The following is a 17,688-nucleotide window of genomic DNA, read 5'->3' as shown; positions in this document are numbered from 1 at the left end:
TTCTATTGTACTAATATTGATCAAGGCTAATGGGGGAGGGGGGGGGGGGGTTTGCTAAGACTGCCTTAAAACATTCAACACAAATTGGGGGTTTACTCACATAGATGAGTCCTGAGTAGTACCGCTCCCTCAGATTATGCAGCACTGAGGCTTCGTTCAGACATGTCAATTCTGCCATATCCTCTACTTTGGAAAACTTTGGAGGATTCATCTTCTGGATGTCATCTTTGTTGACTGTAACTTTCTTTCCATTTTCCACCAATTCAACAATAACTTCGTCCCCCTTTTCATCCTTAATGCTTGCAGCTTCAAAGCCAGTCCTCTCCGAAGGAACCCAAACCAATTTCTTCGCTGACCAGTCAGCTTGGGCCAGTGGATTGTGGAGGGTTTTGTCCACAAACAGAAATGCATCAGCATCTCCACCCTGGCTGCCAGATTTCTGCGCCATTATGACTTAGAAATGACCTAAAGGAAAGAAATTTAAAAAGTTATTTTTGCATTTTTCTAAAACTTAAAATCATGATGTATGTACAAGCGCAGGGGTTAGGGAGAGGTGTCGGCCCACTTTGTACCTTGAGCCTGCTCCAACATTCAATAGTATCACAGCTGATTAGATTACTCCACATAGCCTTTTAACCTGCCCTCACTTACTTATCTAAGTCTGCCTTAAAAGTGTTGAAAGATTCTGCTACCACTGCCTGTTGAGGAAGTGAGCCCTTCACCAAGGCACAAATGATCTAAACCAAATCAAGTCACAAAAAGCTAGCATTCAAGTTCAGTGGACGATAGATAAGAGTCATAGAGTCATAGAGATGTACAGCATAGGAGAGGCAAATGAAATGTTGGCCTTTATTTAAAAGGGAATGGAATGTAAAAATAGGGAGGTTTTACTCAAACTACATAAGACACCAGTCAGACCATAGCTGGAACATTGTGAATAATTTTGGTCCCTTTATCTAAGGAAGGATAGACTGACATTGGAGGCTGCCCAGAGATGGTTCTCAAGGTTGTTTCTGGATATGGAGGGATTTCTTACGAAGAAAGTTTGAGTAGGTTGGGCCTGTACTTATTGGAATTGAAAAGAACGAGAGGAGGCATTGTTGAAACATACCAGATTTTCAGGAAACTTGACAGAGTAGATACAGAATGGTTACTTCCCCTTGTGGGAGAGTGAAGAGAAATTCCTCCTCTCCGAGGGGAGTGAATCTGTGGAATTCTTTACCGCAGAGAACTGTCGAGGCTGGGTCATTCAGTACATGCAAGGCCGAGACAGTCAGATTTTTAATCAGGAAAGGAACCAAGGGTTATGGGAAAAAAGCAGGAAAGTAGAGTTGAGGATTATCAGATCAGCTGTGATCTCACTAAATGATGCGGCAGACTCAATGGACTGAATGGCTTCTTCTGCTACCATGTCTTATGGTCTAACATAAAAATAATGGAACAATCATTTCACTAACTGAGCATTAATTTGGCAAAGGAATTCACTAACCATTTGTTTCAGTGGTATTAAATTGGAGTGGGTATTACAGTGCGAATAATACCATCACACGATATGACATCGGAGCAGAAGTTAGGCCATTCAGTCCATCAAATCAGATCTGCCATTTAATCATGGCTGATTAATTTCTCAACTCCATTCTCACACTTTCTCCCCATAAACATTGATCTCCTTGGCAATCAAGCACCGATCTATCTCAGTCTTAAATATGCAGACACCCACACCAACCAACCCCACCGCCCCGTGGCGGAACACTTTAACTCCCCCTCCCACTCCATCAAGGACATGCAGGTCCTGGGCTTTCTCCACTGCCACACCCTAACCACCTGACACCTGGAAGAAGAACGTCCCATCTTCCACCTTGGGACCCTGCAACCACACGGCATTAATGTGGATTTCACCAGTTTCTTCATTTCCCCTCCCCCCAACCTTATCACAAGCCTCCATTTCGGCACTGGCCTCTTGACCAGTCCGTTGTTTTTCCTATCTATCTGCTCTGTCAACCCCCCTCGATCTATCACCTTCTCCTTCACTTTCATCTGCCTATCACATTCCCAGCTACCTTACCCCCCAGCCACAGCCCCCTCCCATTTATCTCTCAGCACACTCCCTGTCCAAAAGCCTCTTTCCTGATGAAGGGCTTATGCCCAAAATGTCGATTCTCCTGCTCCTTGGATGCTGCCTGGCCTGCTGTGCTTTCCCAGCATCACACTCTCGACTTTTATTTCTGTAATACTCTAGTTGAAATGTTTGGATGTGGAATGTATGTTGTAAACATTTAAAGGATTGCAACTGCATTGAGACATCTAAAAGTAGAACATGCTTCAAGGAGACAAGTTGGTTTATAAAGACCTTCTGCAATTTTCTCTTTGAAATGTATTGTACTGTACTTTTACAAATGTTATGAATAAAACATATTTTTGGAGAGAAAGGATCCCAGTGTTTTCACCTAATTTGGTAAATAAAATGGGATGTTATTGTGCACTAACACATGGTGAATTGCGGGGCTGAATCTTACAGTTGGCAGCTATAATTTTTTTATGTGGAGGGGGATCCAAACAGATGGAATCACAGTCAAAATGTTTGACAACAATGCTTTGCATACTTTTCAAAGCAATCGTGTTTTGTACATTTATTTGATATTTAGCTAACGTTAATCATATGTCATTGTATACAATAGAACATAAATATACTCATTCCATTTAAAGTACACAGTTTAAAATGTATGCTTTTGCACAGACAACATCCCATACGGTATTGAAGACACTCTGCCAAGATACTGTGCTTGGCTGTTTAAATAAGATTCCAGCTCCAAAATGTGACCCGACCTCTTCATCTTCACCTCAATATTTTGATGAACTAATCCATGATGGGGCCAACAAGGGAGTTTTAGAACAAGATAAATCTGCTTTCAGATTTCTTATGATCACTTGCAAGGGAAGTGATTTCATTATTTGACGGCAATTGGAAATGGCATCTTTGTTTAACCATTATTTGGACAGCTTATATTTAATGTTTTGTATGTCCGACAAACTCTCTGGATTCATGTTAATTCTCATTTGTCAGCAGTATGTGAAGGAAGGGGAAGTACTCCGCAAAATACCCTGGATTAGAAAAATGTTTCTCATTCTGGCATTGTCTATTGGCTCATGTCCTGCTGGGGTTAACTACAAACAGACATTATGACTCAACTGGCCTCGCTGTGTTTCAGACAGATGTATATGTTCTTTGCGGACAATGGGTTATGGGGATGGAGTGGGTAAAAGGCACTGAAATGCTCGATTGGCAATGATCGCATGGAATAGCAAGGCAGGTTTAAAGGATGGAATGGCCTAGAATATCCTAGGTCAGCAAAACAACCAAAACCAGTTTTGATCACTCCAGTTAGTTGATTAGACTGACATGGATTACAGTTGTAAAGTTGGCCATCAGCTAATCCCTGATGAAAATTAGAAGTGGGAAGACCCAGGGAAGAGTAATAAGGATTTCAAATTCACTTAATTAATTAAATCTAGGATATAAAACTGTGTCAGGAAACTGTCAGAGAAAGAACCCATCTAATGTCCTTTAAGTCAGGAGACCGGACATTGCTGTTCAGTTTGGACTATGTGTAACTCCAGGCAAACAGTTGTTGACCATTAGCTGCCTTATAGAGTGGCAGAACAAGCCACTCGGTTTTACCAAAAAATGGACAAGATATTTCGGAATTCCTTTGTTATTGTGCTGGTCGGAGATGACAGCCCACTATCTTCTTGAGGATTTGTGGGCGGCACGGTGGCACAGTGGTTAGCACTGCTGCCTCACAGCACCAGAGACCTGGCTTCAATTCCCGCCTCAGGCGACTGTCTGTGTGGAGTTTGCACATTCTCCCCGTGTCTGCGTGGGTTTCCTCCGGGTGCTCCGGTTTCCTCCCACAGTCCAAAGATGTGCAGGTCAGGTGAATTGGCCGTGCTAAATTGCCCGTAGTGTTAGGTAAGGGGTAAATGTAGGGGTATGGGTGGGTTGCGCTTCGGCAGGGCGGTGTGGACTTGCTGGGCTGAAGGGCCAGTTTCCACACTGTAAGTAATCTAATCTAATCTAAAGGATGAGAAACAGGGTCTGCTTTTACCAGCAATGGCCATGAACAGGAATTAACCAAGAGATAAAAAGATGTTCTGGTGTCTGAAACAAAATTTGCAGGCTATTTTCTGAAGATCATTCTGGGTCAATACAACCTCACAGCAGCACACAGTGATCATGTCACTGGATTGGTTATCTAGAGAAAACCGAAAGAACCACGGACGCAGGAAATCAGAATCAAAAAACAAAATCTCAGCAGGTCTGGCAGCATCTGTGGAGAGAAATTGCTATTTATGTGTCTTGGCCTGTTAAGGTGGGTGATATAATTTCTGGTTCTTTTTCTCAGAGGTTGGTAAATGGGGTCCAAATCGAATGTGTTTATTGATGGAGTTCCAGTTTGAATGCCAGGTCTCCAGGAATTCCTGTGCATGTCTGTTTAGCCTGTCCTAGGATGGATGTGTTGTCCCAGTTGAAGTGGTGTCCTTCTTTGTCTGTGTGCAAGGATACTAGCGGTAGCTAGTCACGTCTTTTGGTGGCTAGTTGGTGTTCATGTATCCTGGTGGCTAGTTTCCTGTCCGCCTGTCTGATGTCGTGTTTGTTGCAGTCCTTGCAGGGTATATTGTAAATTTTTTTGTTTATTCATTCACAGGACGAGGGCATCTCTGGCTGGGCCAGCATTTATTGCCCATCCCTAATTGCCCAGTGGACAGTTATGAGTCAACCCCATTGCTGTGGGTCTGGAGTCACATGGAAGCCAGACCAGGTAAGGATGGCAGTTTCCTTCCCTGAAGGGTATTAGTGACTCAGATGTGTTTGTCCAACAGTCGACAATGGATTCATGGTCATCATTAGATTCTTAATTCCAGATTTTTGTTGAATTCAAATTCCACCAACTGCCATGGTGGGGTTCGAACCCAGGTCCCCAGAATATAGAACATAGAACATAGAACATAGAACAATACAGCGCAGAACAGGCCCTTTGTCCCTCGATGTTGTGCCGACCTGTGAACTATTCTCAGCTCGTCCCCCTACACTATTCCAAAATCATCCATGTGCATATCTAAGGATTGTTTAAATCTCCCTATTGTGAATGAGTTGACTACATTAGCAGGTAGGGCATACCACTCTCTGCGTAAAGAACCTGCCTCTGACATCTGTCTTAAATCTATCACCCCTCAATTTGTAGTTATGCCCCCTCGTACACTCTGACGTCATCATCCTAGGAAAAAGACTTCCACTGTCGACCCTATCTAATCCTCTGACATTACCTGGGTCTCTGGATTAACAATCCAGTGATGATGTCATGAGACCATCGCCTCCCCCTAAATGACATTTGTTTTGCTCGTTGTTGGTATAGGGCCCTTTAGTTCATCAGTAGCTGATTCAGTGTGTTGGTAGGTTTGTGGGCTATCATGATACCAAGGGGTTGGAGTAGTCTGGTTGTCATCTTCAAAAATCACATGCCCAGAGACTCTAGCCACACTACCATACATCAGAGACATCTCAGAGATGACTACCAGACCACTCCGACCCCTTGGTATCATGGTAGCCCACAAACCTACCAACACACTGAATCAGCTACTGATGAACCTAAAGGACCCTGTACCAACAACGAGCAAAACGAACGTCATTTACAAAATATCCTGCAAGGACTGTAACAAACGCTACATCAGATGGACAGGCAGGAAACTAGCCACCAGGATACATAAACACCAACTAGTCACCAAAAGACATGACCCACTATCACTAGTATCCTTACACACAGATGAAGGAGGGCACCACTTCGACTCAGACAACACATCCATCCTGGGACAGGCTAAACAGAGACACGCATATTCAAACCAGAAACCCACCAATAAACACTTTCAATTTGGACCCCATTTACCAACCTCTGAGAAAAAGAACCGGAAATTATATCACCCACCATAACAGAGAAGAACATAAATAGCAAACGGGACAGAACACCCCTGCTTCACCAGAGGCTCACTGATGATGTTGCCCTAGCATGGAGATGAAACATCTGAGAACAAATCTACCAGCTCAGCAAGCAAACTTACAACCTGAATCTCTATGACTCTACGAGTCTATGATCTGATTTAAATGTGATTCTTAACTATTTTCGGAAATGGCTATGGCAAGATACTCAATTCAAACCGTAATTGAAATGGACAAAGAAATGCTGACCTAGCCAGCAATACCCACATCCCATGAATAAATATAAATATTGTAGAGACAAGAGGCTTGTTGGTGTGTGTGTTTCCTCATGTTCCTTTGTTAAATGATGCAAATAGTAGACAGGATGCTGGATTTTTCCTGCAGCAGTGTGTGCCCTGCCTTTTTGTTACAAAGTGGGATTATAGCGTTTCAGTTGGGTTTAGTGAGGCTCTGTAGTCACGGGTGGCAGTTAGAGAGGAAGTCCCAGCCAGGTCACAGCAAGGACAGCCGTTGAAGATGCCTCCCATGGTCTTCTCCTCTGCTCTCTGTGCTTCATGGGGTGCAGATGGTGGAGGGGGATAACCCATTTTCCAACAAAAATGTTCGTGATTTGACTTGGGAAGGACTTTTATAACACAGTGTAGTGCCCCTACCTCTAAGCTTGAAGGCTATGGCTGAAGTCCCACTTGCCCCAGAGGTATGTCCAGTCACAAAACCTTCACAGCAGAGAAAGAGGCCTTTCAGTCCATTGTATCCATTGTGCCAATCATCAAGCAGCCATCAATTCTAATCCCATTCTCCAGCATTTTGTCCATAACATTGTACCTGTGGTGGTTCAATACTCATCTAAAATAGTTCTTAAATATTTCGAGAGATCTGCTTTTCTCAGCAGTGAGTTTCTGGTGGCTCAGTGGTTAGCACTGCTGCCTCACAGCACCAGGGACCTGGTTTTGATTCCACCCTCTGGCGACTGTCTGTGTGGAGTTTGCACATTCGCCCTGTGTCTGTGTGGGTTTCCTCTGGGTGCTCCAGTTTCCTCCAACAATCCAAAGCTGCAGGCGAGGTTGGGTTAGCCAGGGGAAATGCAAGGTTACAGGGAGAGGGTTTGGGTGGGAGAGGGTTGGTGTGGACTCAATAGGCTGAATGGCCTGCTTCTGCACTCTAGGGGATTCTATGTGCTCCAGATTTCCACAATCCTCTGATTGGGAATGTCTTTCCTGTAAACCTCCTGTTCCTTACCTTGTACCTTGGTCATTGCTCCTGCGCTCTGAGGAAACGTTTCTTCCGATCTACCCTGTCTCTGCCTCTCGGAACATTGTCCATCTCAACCAGGTACCCCCTCAGCCTTGTTGTTCTGAGGGAACCTGGTTACCACTGGTAGAGTTTTCGGGTGGGTCAATGAACTCCTGAACAGCGGAACAGAATGCGGTGGGATTATACTGCAGTTAATGTCATCTCAAACTTGGCAGACACAACCTCCCTGAGGGGAGAGTGTTTTATTCCTCCATACCCTGTTTGACTTGGTTACATTGAGGCATCAACCTGGGTCAGTGTAGGGACAGAGAGGAGGTTGAGTGGGTGAGGGTGTAGAAAGGAACAAGCTTGGAAACGGTGAAGTGAACATGAAAGCAGCGCGAGAGCTAATCACATCATGAGTTCTGTTAGAAAAGGGTGTGGGGAAGTTACTTGGCACCCAAACAGCAGGGGCTTGCTTTTTGGGGGTGAGCGAAATTCACCGCTTTTAAAAGAGAAAACAACTTGTTGCTTTCTGCGCAACACTCTCCATCAATCAGCAGGGCTGGGGCTGGAGGGATTGGGGTGGCACCCTCTGAAAATGGGTCAATGATTTCCACTGCAACATTGCTCTGACAGTAATCCTCTCTGAATATTTTTTGCTGTTATGCTTCCGACGACTTTTCAAAAACTCTGTTCAAATAAGAAAATGCAAGGTGGGGCTGGAGGCAGGGAGGGAGGGAGTGCGGAAATCGGTGAATGGAAGTATTCGCAATAGGCACTTTTGTGGGGTTGATTTCTTGGGGGTGGTGTTATAAAGTGGTTTTTTGGGGTGCATTATAAAAGGGTTATTTTGGAGGGGTGTTATAAAGGGTTTTTGGAGGTGGTTTGTTATAAAGCGGTTATTTTGGGGTTTATAAAGGGTTTTTTTGAGGTGTATGAAAAGGGGTTATTTTTAGGCGGTGTGTTTTATAGGAGGTTTTATTTTGGATGATGTTCTGAAGGGTTTTGGGGGGGAGAGTGTTATAAAGTGGTTTTTTTGGGGGTTGCTATAAAGGGGTTATTTTTGGATGCGTGTGATAAAGGGGTTTTTTGGTGGGTGTTATAAAGGGGTTATGGGGTGGGGGAAGGTGGCGGTATTATAAAGAGAATGGGACTGAGGTACGATGGTTAGCACTGCTGCCTCACATTGCCAGGGACCCGGGATCAATCCCACCCTCTGGCGACTGTCTGTGTGGAGTTTGCACTTTCTCCCAGTGTCTGCGTGGGTTTCCTCCCAGATGTGGCCATGCTAAATTGCCCATAGTGCTAGGGGTAAAGTAGGGGAATGGGTCTGGGTGGGTTATTCTTCGGAGGGCTGGTGTGGACTTGTTGGGCCGTAGGGAATCTAATCTAAGCAACTCATAATGAACGGGAGGATGAAACGCCGCAGGTAAGTGATGTTGAACTGTGTAACTGTCTGGGAGCGCTATGCAATGGAAAACCCGACCATAGATGGTCATCTTTGCTGGTTCCTCAGAAACGTAATGATAAGGAGCAGTAAAAAAGCAAAGCGCCTTTTTAGGGAATCCCAGGGCCAGCCTGTGCCTCGCTGTTCACGTCAAACCGGGACGAGGCAACACTGCAGTCCTCAGCAAATAAGGTCAGGAGTCACAGGGTCACAGCGCTGCTCCGGGAGCTGGGGATTTCAAACAAACCTGGTGTCGTGTGACTTCTGACCCCGTCCACTCCAGTCCAACACCGGCACCTCCACAGCATGGCTCATCAAATAAGGAAGGAGGCTCCAGGCGCTACTCCACTTCAGTGTTATTGTTGCTGGAGCTGATCCCCTGGTACCCAGTGCCCACTAACCCCTCCATCCTTCCAGGTCATGGCCAGGCTCCAATAGAGGGCAGTTTTCATTCAAACATACAAAACGCTGAGTCCAGTAACCAACCAGGGCAATGGGGAGAGGAGGGGGTGTTAGTCCAACTGACTGACCATTCACTGGGTGGGGGTTAATCCGGACTGATCCACACACACGGTTCCACCTTCAGTGGGGGAACAAGCCCCCACCGAACCAGAGCCCGCTCCAGCGCACAAGGACACCACTCGGCCCGCCGTTTCTGTACTAGCCCCACCCTAAAGGTCCTGTTTCCCCCTTCTCCCCATTCACCCAGGCCGTTCCAGCTCATTTCCCCCCTCCCTTCTCACCCTGGGCTGGGGGTGGGGTTATAAACTAGAGTAGCGAGCCCAGCACCCGGCAGATTTCCCAGCTCCCGCCGCTCTTACGCCGTTTGCTGCGCTGATTGAGAGGGGTCAGGTACGGAGTACCCTCGGATGGCAGTGCCATAGCTAACCCCCAGCCTGTGTCCACAGGCTCGCTGACCCAGCCTGAGGGTTACTCTGAGGTTGGACATTAAGGAGGGTCTGAACACTGTGATCTCCCTGACAGTGACACCAGGAGTTACCAATGTTAACCACCCCCCTCCACCCCGATTGATAGACCCCGCTCCATCACCTTAAACAGCTGCTCTGTACCTGGTACTGACCGTGAATGTGACTGGAGCGAGCAGTCTAACCAACACGCACAGCTACATCATTGGATACAGTGAATTTGTATGCATTGCTGCTATTACTAACTAGAGTAACCAGGTCTGGATCAATAACAGAACACATTCTTCCTGACTGATCCCATTCTCCCCGCTGTTACCATACCTGGTCACTGTCACAGTTATAATACCGACTCCTCCAGCACCGATTATTAGTTTTTGCGAGGACGTTAAAACACAAACCTCGCAGTTTTCTTAATCCTTGCTTGAATTAATTCTCTAACCGCAATAGCACCCTCACTTCTGTCCCGAATACTCACTGGAGACTGGCTGTTTGCTGATAAGGTTCCACAAGTGAATGTCCAGTAAGAGAAACACACGCAAACAGTAGGAAGGGCCCGAGTAAGCGGTGCCCCTGGTTCTGAGGATTTTATACCACGGGGGCCTGGGCTAACACAGGGCGGGGCGGCTCCTCACAGTGTGTGGGGAGAGGGGTGGAGGGAAGTTGGGATGGGACTTCTCACTGTCTTTCCCTCAGCAACTCAGAGAGCAGAGCTTTCCCATGCTCAGCACTGGGAGCTGGGGGCTCAGGGGTGACAGAGACCTGTACCAGGCTCAGCACTGGGGGCTGGGGGCTCAGGAGTGACAGAGACCTGTACCAGGCTCAGTACTAGGGGCTAGGGGCTCAGGGGTGACAGTGACCTGTACCAGGCTCAGCACTGGGGGCTGGGGGCTCAGGATTGACAGAGACCTGTACCAGGCTCAGCACTGGGGGCTGGGGACTCAGGGGTGACAGAGATCTGTACCAGGCTCAGTACTGGGGGCTGGGGACTCAGGGGTGACAGAGATCTGTACCAGGCTCAGCACTGGGGGCTGGGGACTCAGGGGTGACAGAGACCTGTACCAGGCTCAGCACTGGGGGCTGGGGGCTCAGGGGTGACAGAGACCTGTACCAGGCTCAGTACTGGGGGCTGGGGGCTCAGGAGTGACAGAGACCTGTACCAAGCTCAGTACTGGGGGCTGGGGACTCAGGGGTGACAGAGACCTGTACCAGGCTCAGTACTGGGGGCTGGGGGCTCAGGGGTGACAGAGACCTGTACCAGGCTCAGTACTGGGAGCTGGGGGCTCAGGGGTGACAGAGACCTGTACCAGGCTCAGTACTGGGGGCTGGGGACTCAGGGGTGACAGAGACCTGTACCAGGCTCAGTACTGGGGGCTGGGGGCTCAGGGGTGACAGAGACCTGTACCAGGCTCAGTACTGGGAGCTGGGGGCTCAGGGGTGACAGAGACCTGTACCAGGCTCAGTACTGGGGGCTGGGGATTCAGGGGTGACAGAGACCTGTACCAGGCTCAGTACTGGGGGCTGGGGGCTCAGGGGTGACAGAGACCTGTACCAGGCTCAGCACTGGGGGCTGGGTGCTCAGGAGTGACAGAGACCTATACCAGGCTCAGTACTGGGGGCTGGGGGCTCAGGGGTGACAGAGACCTGTACCAGGCTCAGTACTGGGGGCTGGGGGCTCAGGGGTGACAGAGACCTGTACCAGGCTCAGTACTGGGGGCTGGGGGCTCAGGGGTGACAGAGACCTGTACCAGGCTCAGTACTGGGGGCTGGGGGCTCAGGGGTGACAGAGACCTGTACCAGGCTCAGTACTGGGGGCTGGGGGCTCAGGGGTGACAGAGACCTGTACCAGGCTCAGTATTGGGGGCTGGGGGCTCAGGAGTGACAGTGACCTGTACCAGGCTCAGCACTGGGGGCTGGGAGCTCAGGGGTGACAGAGATCTGTACCAGGCTCAGTACTGGGGGCTGGGGGCTCAGGGGTAACAGTGACCTGTACCAGGCTCAGCAATGCTCCCAGCTCCCAGAACGTAGGCCAATTCCCCCTGCACTTTCCTCAAGGAGGACATAGCTCACAGCTTCAGGTTAGTCCAGGGGCTATGAAGAGAGGAAATATTTGATGAATTATGCCCCCCAGGATTCAAGGTGAGTCCTAAAGGAGTTTCATGGGAACACCCTGAGATCCTGATTCCCACCCCCCCACCCCCCTCACCCCCGTTATATGAAACACACACGGGGGATATATTGGAGCAGCCCTCACTCCACCCCTTCAAATCCTTACTTCCTCCTCCCAATCCTCTCTCTCCTCACTTCCTCACCCCCCCCCCCCCTCTCCCCCACCAACCCCTCTTACATCCTCCCTGTCTCTCCTCGGGCTGCCCAACACACCTTTCATTCATTTTGTCTGTGTGTCTGTGTTCGTGTCAATGACTATGTATGTGCGTGTATCTATGCGAGCCTGTGTGTCTTTGTGTCTGTATATGTGTATGTATGTGCCAATGTGTATATGGTTCTGTGTGTCTTTGTGTCTGTATATGTGTATGTATGTGCCAATGTGTATATGGTTCTGTGTGTCTTTGTGTCTGTATATGTGTATGTATGTGCCTGTGTGTATATGGTTCTGTGTGTCTTTGTGTCTGTATGTACGTATCTGTGTGTATATGTTTGTGTGTGTGCTTTTGTTCTTGTATGTCTGTATGTATGTGTATGCATGTATGTACCTGTGTGTCTGTGTGCGTATCTCTGGGTGTGTGTGTCGGGATGGAGGGGGATGTTAGACTGAGGGAACACGGTCTGAGCCCACATTTGGGAGTCAGAGAACAATAAACCCTAATAGAGAAGCGGAAAGCTCAGTTTGGGGATCCGGGACCAACCTGCCCCCCTCCCCCCACCTTCCACCCTGTCTCTACCATGTCCCGCTTCATTGCTCCAGTTCAGGCTCAGGGTTAGCAAAAGGCAACTTATCCAAGGCTGCCCCTCACAGCTGGACAGACTGTAGACAGGGATCCAGCGGCTAAATCCAGTGAAATAAACCAAACAAACGGAAGGACACCGCCCCCCTCTCTGGCCTTGTAACAGAGAGCCGGCAGGATTAAATCCCAAAAAGGGAATACGGGATACGCTATGGAATTCCGTCAACATACCGGATATGAAACATTGAACGCTCAGCTCTATACTAAATATGGTTTAATTGTTGTATAAATGTTGATGCGAATACTTATTAGGACCACTGAGTAGGGTGTCGTCTTTCTAAACACAATCTTCTCTTGCCCATAAAGGAAATATGAGACTGAATCAGCCCGCAGACCATTATTCGGATCATTCAGGTGGAAAGGCAGCCCTCCCCCCCCCCCCCCTCCTCGGTGGACAGAATTATGCCCACCCCCCAATCTCCTCCCCAAAGCCAACGGGACAAATTGAAATCAACCCCACCGCAGTACCCTGCAATGTTATATCACTTCTGGTCAGAGGGAAACCATATTGGGGGCCCTGTAAACTCCACAAAAATCCACAAAGAACTGCGCACGCTGGAAATCAGAGATTGCTGGAGAAACTCAACAGGTCTGGCAGCATCTGTGGAGAGAGAAACAGAGTTAACATTTCGGGCCCAGTGACCCTTATTCAGAACTGATGGTAACTGGGAAATTATGGTACATATAGAGATGTACAGTACAGAAACAGACCCTTCGGTCCAACCCGTCCATGTCGACCAGACATCCTAACCCAATCTAGTCCCACCTGCCAGCACCCGGCCCATATTCCTCTAAACGCTTCCTATTCATATACCCATCCAAATGTTTTTAAATGTAGCAATTGTACCAGCCTCCACCACTTCCTCTGGCAGCTCATTCCATACACATACCACCCTCTGTGTGAAAATGTTGATCCTTAGGTCTCTTTTATATCTTTCTCCTCTCACCCCAAACCTATGCCCTCTAGTTTTGGACTTCCCCACCCCCAGGAAAAGACCTTGTCTATTTATCCTATCCATGGCTCTCATGATTTTATAAACCTTTATAAGGTCGCCCCTCAGCCTCCAAGGAAAAAACACCCCAGTCTGTTCAGCCTCTCCCTGTAGCTTAAATCCTCCAAGCCTGGCAACATCCTTGTAAATCTTTTCTGAACCCTTCCGAGTTTCACAACATCCTTCTGATAGGAAGACCAGAATTGCATGCAATATTCCAACAATGGCCTAACCAATGTCCTTTATAGCTGTAACATGACCTCCCAACGCCTGTACTCAATACTGCTGAAGATGGGGTGAGGTGAGGAGTAAAGGACAGGTAGCGATGGAGCCCAGGGAAAGAGAAAAACAGTTGGACAGACAAAGGAATGGGTAAGGTCAGCCTGGAAGAATCAATAGCTGCTAATGAGTCCTTTTCCTAGCTCCAATCAAAAGTCATGGGAAGGCTAACTCTGCTTTTCCTCCACAGATGCTGCCAGCCCTGCTGTGCTTTTCCAGCAACTTCTGTTTTGTGCACCATTTAGCTGGTGGTTAAAGTGGTCTTGGCTTTGGTGACTCACAAGATTCCAACACAACACCAGGCTATAGTCCAACAGGTTTATTTGGAAATACAAGCTTTCAGAGTGCTGCTTGTTTATCAGGTAGCAGTAGTCTGAAAGGTTGTACTCCCAAATAAACCTGTTGGACTATAATCGAAGAGTGTGGTGCTGGAAAAGCCCAGCCAGTAGGCAGCATCCGAGGAGCAGGAGAATTGGTGCCTTGATTACAAGTCCTTCATCAGGGATAAGGCTGGTGGCCCAAGGGGGCAGAGAGATAAATGGGAGGGGGGAAGAAAGCTGGGAATGTGACAGGTAGATGAAGTGGAGATGAAGGTGATAGGTTGGAGGGTAGGGTGTTGCAGAAAGATGGGAAGGAAGATGGACTGGTAGGACAGTTCAAGAGGATGGTGCTGAGTTGGAAGGTTGGATCTGGGATAAGGTGGGCCGGGAGGAGAAATGAGAAAACTGGTGAAACCCACTTTGATCCTGTGTGGTTGGAGGGTCTGAGAGTGGAAGATGAGGCGTTCTTCCTCCAGGCGTCAGGTGGTTAGAGTTTGGTGGTGGAAGTGGCCCAGGGCTTGCATGCCCTTGGCGGAGTGGGAGGGGGAGTTAAAGTTTTCAGCCACGTGGCGGTGGGGTTGGCTGGTGCGTGTCCCAGAGATGTTCTCTGAAACGATCTACAAGTTGGTATCCTACCTCCTTAATGTAGAGGAGATCACATCAGGAGCAACGGACACAGTAGATGACGTGTGTGGAATTACAGCTAAATCTCTGTCGGATGTGGAAGAATCCTTTGGGGTCTTGGACAGAGGTGAGGGGGGAGGTGTGAGCGCAGGTTTTGCACTTCATGCAGTGGCAAGGAAAGGTGCTGGGAGTGGAGGGTGGGGGACATGGGCCTAACAAGGGAGTCACGAAGGGAATAGTCTCTCTAGAATGCAGATAGGGGGTGGAAAGGGAAATATTTCTCTGGTGATGGGGTCTGTTTGTAGGTAGCAGAAATGGCAGAGGATGATGCAATGTATCTGGAGTTGGACCTATAACCTGGTGTTATGTGATACTTTCTAATCAATCTGTTCAGAGATGTAACCACACACCTTCACAGCTGTTGGGATGTTAAATTCACGTCTTCTGGTGCTGAGGTAGCTGCACTACAAGAGACCCTGGCAACAGTTTTACCCCAGTAAGGGAGGTCATGGTATTGAACATTGATATACAACCTAACCATTTTAGACTGATGTAGGAAAATATTATTGCTTGACCTAAATATTTATAACACGACTGAATCCAGACAGTAGAATGTTTGATGTTAACCTATGTGTTTCTACTGCATGCGGATGGAGCTGCTGAATATGATGAGAAAGCCAAGCTATAAAAGGCATTGAAAGATTACTGCAAGCTCTCTTGTATCTAGTCTTAAAACAGGAAAGACATAACTCAGCTGTTTGCCTGAGCAATGGGTAAGACTGTGTAAGGATCCAAAATACAGGACAGAAATGCATTTCCCAAATAAACTGTGGTAGTTTTTTTTAGTGTGGAGAATACAAGTGATACATTCTGCTGCAGCGTTGGACCCTGGACAAAATCCATTTCAATTTCAGGCTGAATTTGATTTCACCACTGCCTTTTGGTAATTAATGCCAAGTCCATCCATCTCTGCAATCCTGTAGTCACATTCTTCACTGAACTGCATCTCTTCTAGGATGGAATGTTTCTGCACATCACTGAAGGGTCTTAAAATATGTGGTCACTGAATTAGCAGATACATTGATTTTAATTTTCCAAAAGGTTGGAATTGTTTTCCTTGGAACAAAGAAGGATGAAGGATGACATGATTAAGGTATACAAAATTGTCAGTGGTAGGGATAGAGTAGAGAGGAGGAACCTTTTTCACTTGGTGGAGAGTTCAAAAACCGGGGTCATGGTTTCAAGTTCAACATCAGAAGGATTAGAGGGGATGTGCGGAAAAACCGTTTTGCGCAGAGGGTGCTGAGTGTCTGCAATTTACTGCCTGAGTTGTTGGGAGAGGCAGAGACACTAAACTCTTTAAAATGTTACTGGATCTATGGGCTATCTGCAGGAAGGTGGGATTAGAAAGGGCATCTGAGTGTCTTAGGGCCAGCATGGAGAAGATGAACAAAATGGCCCCCTCTGTGCTTTTTTTTTGTAAACAGTAAGCAGTACTACCAAAGCTGAATGAGCAAGATCTTGTGAATGCGATGGGAAGAAAGACTGGCATTCTTGATCAGGTCAACATCACCAGCATTGAGGTACTGACCACCCTTGATTGGCTATGATGGGCCGGGTACTTTGTCTGCTTGACCAACATTAGACTCCCCAGCTCTACTTGCAACTCTGAAATGGCAGGCAAATCCCAGGTGGACAGAGGAAGTGCTTCAGGGATATCCTCAAGGCCTCAATGGCAAAGTGCAGCATTGCCACAGACAGCCGGGAATCACTGGCCCAAAACCAGGTGCGAGCACCTCAAGACTTGCCCTTGGGGAAAAAAAAACAAGCCAGATGAAAACAGCACCAGGAGCGCGCTGCCACACCATGACCACCTTCTGCCCCAAGTACAGCATAGCCTGTGGATGTCATATTGGACTCATCCTGACAGTGAGAGACATCTTTGTCTGCAAGGGACTGCCAATGATGATAATGTGTTGTATCATTTCTATGATAATATGAACTGCAGGGATTCTTTTTGGGTGGGGAGAAACGGAACTGTGAAGTTATAATATCTGATGAAAATACATGAATTAGCTGGTTGCAGGAGTAACTTCAGAAAATAAAAGGCAACAAAATAGGGAATGGAAGAAGCTAAAGGCTCCTCATAATCACGCTCGCGAAGACTGGAACAGGATTTCTGAAGTACGTGAGAAGTCAGAATTCAGGGGAAAGTGGTAGAGAAACTGGTGCCACTATAGGCTGGCATTGAGCAGAAACAGGTATGAGCTAGAATTCCCCATAGCTGCAGGATATCTATATCCTTTATTGACTTAGTCATAGAGATGTTCAGCATGGAAACAGACCCTTCAGTCCAACCTGTTATTGCCGACCTGATCCAGTCCCACCTGCCAGCACCCGGCCCATATCCTTCCAAACCCTTCCTATTCATATACACATCCAGATGCCTTTTAAATGTTGCAATTGTACCAGCTTCCACCACTTCCTCTTTGCAACTATCTTTATGTCATAAGCAAATTTAGCTACCAAACTTTCCACCTCTTCCATCCAAAGCATTAAGACAAACTATAAATAGTTGAGGACTCAGTATTGATCTCAGTGGTACTTCTCTAATCACATTGTGCCAACCCCAAAAGGACCCAATTATACCTGTTTCCTGCAGGCTAACCAATTCTCTATCCACCACTATTATGTTAGCCCTTATACCATGAGCTCTTACTTTGAGTAATAAGATTTGATGTGGCAACTTGATAAATGATTTCTGAAAATTTAATCACACCCTACCCACCTGTTTCCTCTTTATCCACACCTTGCTATTTCCTCTAAAAACGCCAATAAATTAATCAAAAATGGTTACACTTTCTAATACTATATTGACACTGTTTGATTGCATTGAACTTGACTAAATG

At 47.2% G+C, this 17,688-nt stretch overlaps 1 protein-coding gene across 5 annotated transcripts in view; it reads right to left on the bottom strand.

Moving 5' to 3' along the window:
- LOC122560464 (myosin-11-like) overlaps positions 1-10,206 on the bottom strand; it is a 185,884-nt gene extending 175,678 nt beyond the window's left edge. For 3 of the 5 annotated variants that reach the window (XM_087997598.1, XM_087997601.1, XM_087997602.1), the window contains exons 1-2: positions 10,077-10,206; positions 101-465 (exon numbers count right to left, since the gene is read on the bottom strand). In XM_087997598.1, the coding sequence (XP_087853724.1) occupies positions 101-448 (348 nt within the window). In that variant the 5' untranslated portion in view covers positions 449-465; positions 10,077-10,206. The other 2 variants (XM_087997599.1, XM_087997600.1) reach the window with 2 other exon arrangements.
- Between the last annotated feature and the right edge of the window lie 7,482 nt (positions 10,207-17,688).

Source organism: Chiloscyllium plagiosum, unplaced genomic scaffold (assembly GCF_037043375.1).
Source record: "Chiloscyllium plagiosum isolate Xiang-an unplaced genomic scaffold, Cpla_swu_hap1 HiC_scaffold_20, whole genome shotgun sequence".
Classification (NCBI taxonomy): Eukaryota; Metazoa; Chordata; class Chondrichthyes; order Orectolobiformes; family Hemiscylliidae; genus Chiloscyllium; species Chiloscyllium plagiosum.
This window is presented reverse-complemented; position numbering and strand designations above follow the sequence as displayed.